Source organism: Poecilia formosa, unplaced genomic scaffold (genome assembly GCF_000485575.1).
Source record: "Poecilia formosa unplaced genomic scaffold, Poecilia_formosa-5.1.2 Scaffold835, whole genome shotgun sequence".
Lineage (NCBI taxonomy): Eukaryota > Metazoa > Chordata > Actinopteri > Cyprinodontiformes > Poeciliidae > Poecilia > Poecilia formosa.
In genome coordinates, this window is record NW_006800774.1 from 9321 (window position 1) to 15163 (window position 5843).

General features: G+C 52.6%; 1 protein-coding gene across 1 annotated transcript in view; it reads right to left on the reverse strand.

The window, feature by feature from the left end:
- The window catches only part of cped1 (cadherin-like and PC-esterase domain containing 1), a 19570-nt gene that overhangs the window by 5346 nt on the left and 8381 nt on the right, over positions 1–5843 (reverse strand). Inside the window, exons 12-23 of the mRNA XM_016666896.1 lie at positions 5454–5638; positions 5292–5370; positions 5155–5224; positions 4912–5053; positions 4712–4839; positions 4565–4637; positions 4276–4428; positions 4003–4107; positions 3840–3937; positions 3720–3769; positions 3402–3588; positions 3170–3338 (exon numbers count right to left, since the gene is read on the reverse strand). Of these exons, the coding sequence (XP_016522382.1) occupies positions 3170–3338; positions 3402–3588; positions 3720–3769; positions 3840–3937; positions 4003–4107; positions 4276–4428; positions 4565–4637; positions 4712–4839; positions 4912–5053; positions 5155–5224; positions 5292–5370; positions 5454–5638 (1439 nt within the window). The remainder of the gene's footprint in view (positions 1–3169; positions 3339–3401; positions 3589–3719; positions 3770–3839; positions 3938–4002; positions 4108–4275; positions 4429–4564; positions 4638–4711; positions 4840–4911; positions 5054–5154; positions 5225–5291; positions 5371–5453; positions 5639–5843) is intronic.

Here is a 5843-nt window from a genome sequence, read left to right on the forward strand (position 1 = left end):
TGTCTGCAGAGCAAACGTCCACATTCAGAGCCTCTCTGGTCTGTAAACCAGCTGGAGGCTCTGCCGCAGCAGCAGGTCCGACCTGGACCACTTTACTCTTTACTTTTTAGCAGTTTTTCTTTAAAATGTTTTTATTCTTTGTGATTTGACCTTATGTGCCCTGAAAGCACCTTTTAAATAAAATATATAATGATTATTACAGATACTTTTACTGGTACAAACAAGGACGTTGCCATGGTTACTGCTTCACGTGGCGGCAGTAACCATGCAAATTAGTATAAATGAATATTTCTACTATTTCTACATTAAGATGTATTTCTGGAGGCGACCAGCAGCTGCTCTACTTCCTGTAAATCAGGTTTGATAAAGGAAAGGTGAGCAGGTCTGAGCGCAGCACAGCTTCATACATCTGGTGTTTTAGTGCGCCGTACTTTTCTAAATTTGTCCGGCGACAAGTTTTAGTGTGAAAACTGTAAACTCTTTTATGCATGAGGCCCCTGGTCACTTCAAGAAAGTTTTCCTTTGGGAACTGAAGCCATTCCTGGGAAAGTTAACTCACAGTTTGGAGGCTTGGCTTCGGGAAATTTTTGGAGATCCGATGTGGAAGTGAACCTGGAGAGGACCTTGGATTTATTTCAAGTAGGGAACTGAAGATCTTTGGGTTCAAGGTCGTTTTGGTGACTTGGGAACTTTGTTGGGAACAGGATGTTGCTGGGGAACCGAGGAGTTCCTGGACACTTTCATCAACTGGATCACCAAGGAACAGGAAGTTCTCTGTTGGGAAGAGGAAAATCTTTCTAGAACTATGTCGAACCTGTGGGTCTGAGAAGTGGAAGGTCTGGTTTGTGTAGCGCTCCGGTTCTGATGTTCCCTGATCCAGGGAAGCTGAAGGACTGAGTTTTCATATTTCTGCTGATAAAATCAGCCAAATGTTTGACTTTGTGCTGGAAAGCGTTCCTGACGGCACTCAGGCGAGCCCGACGGAGTCAAAGTGAAAACTGTTTCTGTTCTGTCGGACTCGATCCGTCCCAGCCGGACAACAACACTCACCCTCCAGCACCGTGATCAAAGCTCCAGACCCGGATCCACTCGCAGGCCCGCGTAATCCGGATCAGCTCTCATCAGATCATCGCTCTGTTTTTCTGGGAATCAGTGAGGGGAGGGCCGGAGGGTCGGGAATTCACAGCTCAGCGGAGAGCAGGAACCCGGACTGCCCGGGCCCACTGGATCCCGCTGCGCCGCTCTGACCCGTACTCCTGCTCATCTGCCTTCAGACAGGAACTCAGAGTTGTGTTTGGACCGGGCCGCAGCGTTCAGCGCTGGTTCTGCTCCGTCTCGGTTGCGACACGTTTGGCTGGAAAAGCGAAGCTGCAGAGAAATTCCTGCCGGGTCCAAAGGCCTCAGATGGTTCTGGTTAGCAAAAACGGTTCTGGCAGACAGAACCGCGAAGATTGGAAAAGAAAAGGTGAAAACGCACAACAGAACCAGAACCCGGGCCGCCCTGTAGAACAGAACCCAGTCACCAGCTGGGATGATGCATCAAGGACATTTTGGACCTCGGTTCTGACACAGAAGCTGACAGATCTCCACTGGGTCGGTGTCTGGGTGAAAGAGGTTCTACAGAACCGAGCTGACAGAACCTCCAGAACCGGGCCTGAAGGATCCTCAGTGACCGGTTTGAGAACAGGTTCTGGAAGATGAACTTGTCTGTCTGGATCAGAACCCAACGTTCCCAGGAGAACCCGGTTCTGACCCCTGGAGCTGAGTGGAAAGTTCTGATCCGACCCGGTTCAAACATCACATCAGATTTTTGAACCGGGTCGGGTTTGGATCAGAACCCCAGTGAACTCCTGGTTCTGGTCCAGCACGGTTCTGAGGAGCAGAATGCCTCCAGCTGAATATGAATTGGCTCTGATCCGGTTCCAGAACTCTGCTTGGTTCCGGTTCTGTTCTCCAGAACTTTAAACTGGATTTCTTAAAACGGGCAGCGGTTCTGATCGGACCCACTGTGACTGGTTCTGGTCCAGTTTCAGTCATTCTCATTTCTGAACGCAATCAGGACCAAAGCTGCTCTGGACTGACCCGGTTCCGGTTCTGGTCCATTCCAAGCTTTTTATTTTGAATCTGTTTCCAGCTCTGGCGCCCCCCTCTGGCCGAACCGAGCAGCTGCAGCTCCGGACAGGAAGACTGTGTTCCTGATCTGATGGACTGACGGGGTCAGAGGTCACCGGGGGTTCAGGACTGAGAACAGGAGGAAGAGGAGGAGCATGAAGGTTCTGGAGACATTTCTCCTTCGTCAGTTCTGGTTCTGGATGATCCGTGTTTCCATGGAAACGTTTGGTTATGACGGGAATAATCTGCCGTTAAAATCAGCATTAAGAAGTTATTTTTATTTTCTCCTGGATTTGATCTAAACAGAAAAATTTGGTCAGATTTGAGTTTTTTGCTGTGAACATTTATTGGTTCTGCTCGATCGGCCACCGATCATAATCAGCCGATTTCCATCGGTGATCGATCGCTGTCCCTTGTTGCTGATCACAAACCGATCACCTGCATCTCCCTTCTCAGCCTGCAGCTGAGGAACTTTAACTCTGAGTGAACGGAGACGTTTGAGTTTCAGCGGAAAATGACCTGGAGGGCGGAGCAACACCACCAACCTGACATGATATTTAAAGAACTTGACCAGTTTGGCTACATCAAGGCAGCGCAGCTACCAACACTCACCAGATTAGCATCACGGTCGGAAAGCTAAACAAATAACCCCAACAATAATTCAAGTCTTGGAGCCGCGGAGTGAGACTCTGGTTCTGGTTCTGGTGTCGGTAATATTTCCCAGACGGAGAGGCTCAGCCTCCAGACGGTGAGCTCTCACAGCAGCAGCTGCTTGGAGCTGAAAACAGATTCTAGACGTGTATTGAAATATGTGTTATGTCTAAATTAGGTGAATTTATTGCCAGATAATATAGAATCATTTATGCCTAAAGTGAAAAATTAACAGCCAATCCAGGCGATGGGCGGATCGGCCCATGGATGATCGGTGTCGGCAGCACAGAACCTGATGGGAGCGTCCCTGGTTTCTGATATTGGCTTAAAAAGTTTTTCTGGAACGTTAAAAGTTCACTCGTCTGACCCTAGTCAGCAGTTCTGCGACCCCTGACCCCTGGCCCACCTGCAGGAAGCTGCAGGTCACATGGTCCCCGAACGCCGGCAGGCTGGGCCGGCTCTCACGGTAAACGTGGACGGTGTAGATCGTCATGACGACGGGACGAGGCTCCGCCCCGTCCGTCACTAGGACACTGATCTGGCTGGTTCCCATGCCGACTGGGAAGTTGGCCGTCCTGTGGAGGAGAATGGGTCAGAACTGTGAGGGCAGGGGTCAGAGGTCAGGGGGCGGGGCTAACCTGGGTCCTCGGTGGTTGTCCAGGCAGACTACGCAGGCGGCGCTGATCGGTTCCGGTCGGATCCGAACCATCACTGTGTCGAAGGGAACCTCGGCCCGGTACTCCTTCAGGGCAGGGCTAAAGGGCGGAGTCAGGCTTAGGGGCGGCTCCGAGTAGATCTGCCTCAAGCGGGGGTCCAAACACAACCCTGGGGGCAGAACGCCGGCCAATCAGAGGGCAGTTTGGAGGATCCAGATTTCTGACTGAAAACCCAACCAGATACCGGTAGTTGGTTCTGGTCCGGTCACTGCACTGCGCTGCGCTCCAGATGTTTCTCACCTCCAGGTGACCCCAATGCTGGCTGCTGATTGGTCGGTGGGTTGGCCTCTCTGTGGAGAACAGGTGAGTCATGTGACTGAAGAGAAAGCAGCTGAATGACTGGAAGCTTCGGCTGCTCACCTGGTGCTCTGCAGGTCGTGGTGCCGACTGATCCTGAGGAGGAGGAGGAGGAGCAGGCTGGGGGGGGGCAACGAAGAGGAGGAAGAGGAGGGATGAAGCTGCAGAGAGACACTGATTTAGATCAGCTCCATGACGCAACCAGAACCATCAGAACCAGGCGTACCAGGTGGAAGGCTGACGGCATCTGCAGCTGCAGATGGAAGCGCAGCAGGAACAGGAAGTGGTCATGGTTCAAACAGCTGCCGTGTGTCCCTCTGCAGCCACCGTACTGAACACAGAGGATCCAGTTAAAACCCTCAGCAATAAACCAGCCGAACTATCCATCAGTCTGTTTTACTGCATTTATTCCTGAATTATTATCAGGGACCACAAACGGCCCCCGGGACTCACTTTGAACACCTTCCTGCTTCCCGTTGCTACGGCAACACAAACTCACCTGCCGCCTGAGGGTTTCTAAGGCCCGGTGCGTCTGCAGGTGTGTGGGCAGCGGCAGCAGCAGGCGCAGACTGTCCTCCAGGACCCGGTCTCTGGTGATCTGTCCTCTGAAGGCGTCCTCACCCTGAGACGGGACGCTGAGTCCCGGGTCCACCTGGACAGACAGAGACACGCTGACCCCTGCTGGACATTCAGCGTAACCGAACCGGTCCTGAGCTGGTACCACCTGGCAGAACTTTGAGACCAGCGGGTCAGAACCAGCGTGACCAGCAAGGGGCGGCAGAGCTCACCTGGACCACAGCAGGAGAGGTGGCGCCGCTGAACATCAGAGTGAAGGTGAGCAGCTGGAAGCACAGCAGGCAGCTGGACAGAACCAGAACCAGGAGTCAGAACCGGACGGATCCGCAGAGACGAACCTGGGCAGAACCGGGCCTCACCTGCCGCCCGCTGCAGGCTCCTGATTGGTCGACGCCACCTGCAGCACCGCCACCACTGCCCTCTGGACCTGGATCCAGGCCAGCCGGGCCGAGGCCGGCCCGAACCGCTGCAGCAGGAAGGTTCTGATCTGCAGGGCAGGAGGCCAAAAGGTCAGGAGGTTCTACTGACCCGGATCCGACCAGAAGTTCTGGTTCCTCACCTGGGTCTGCTGGCCCGGGTCGTTCTCGCTGGCCTTCACCACGATGATGTCATGCAGGAATGATGTCAGAGGGTTCACAGAGGTCACCAGGACAAAGACATTCACCATGGCAACCAGAGCAGGAGAGGGGGCGTGGCTGGGCCTGTCCCGGAAATAGGAAACTGAAAGTTTCACCGTCCAATCAGCAAACATGGGGCTTCCAGGTCCAATCAGACCCGGACCACCTGACGACCCTATGCTCACCTGTTCTGAGCAAAGGGAGGCTTCTGATTGGACGACCCACAGGACACAGGCCTCATGGGAAGATCAGCTTCTAGAGAAAGGTCAAAGGTGAAATACTGCGTTGAGGTTGACTTCTGCTTGACCTGGAACAGACTCACCTGTCAGCTGCAGATAGAAGCGACATCGACCTTCACCTGCATCTGAAAACGCCTCCATCAGCTCAGGTAGCAGGTTCACCTGTACACACACACACACACACACACACACAGGTGAGCTGTGATGTCATCCAGCAGGACTCAGCCTGGACAAATGAGTCTCACCATCTGATGCTGCAGATGTGAGAATCTGATCCTCCTCAAGCAGCTCGGCTCTGAAGAACTGAGACACAGCAGGAGGCTCCACCCACTCACATCTGGAACAGGTGGAGGGGAGGAGTCAGGACAGGTGGAGGGTTCAGGTGGAGTCCTGCAGGGCTCTGTGTTAAGATTTCTCTGTAATCCAGATTATTCCAGTAGATTACAGGACGTTAAATCCTGGATGACAGAAGTTTTTGTTTTTGGATCAGAACCTCTGAACAGAACCTGATCAGTTGATTATTGATCGGGATCAAATGATCCTCCAGTGATGAAGCTTTTAACCAGGATGTCATTTAATCCCACAGGATTTCTTCCTTTAATCTCTGGATTATGGCATAAACGATAAACCTCCAT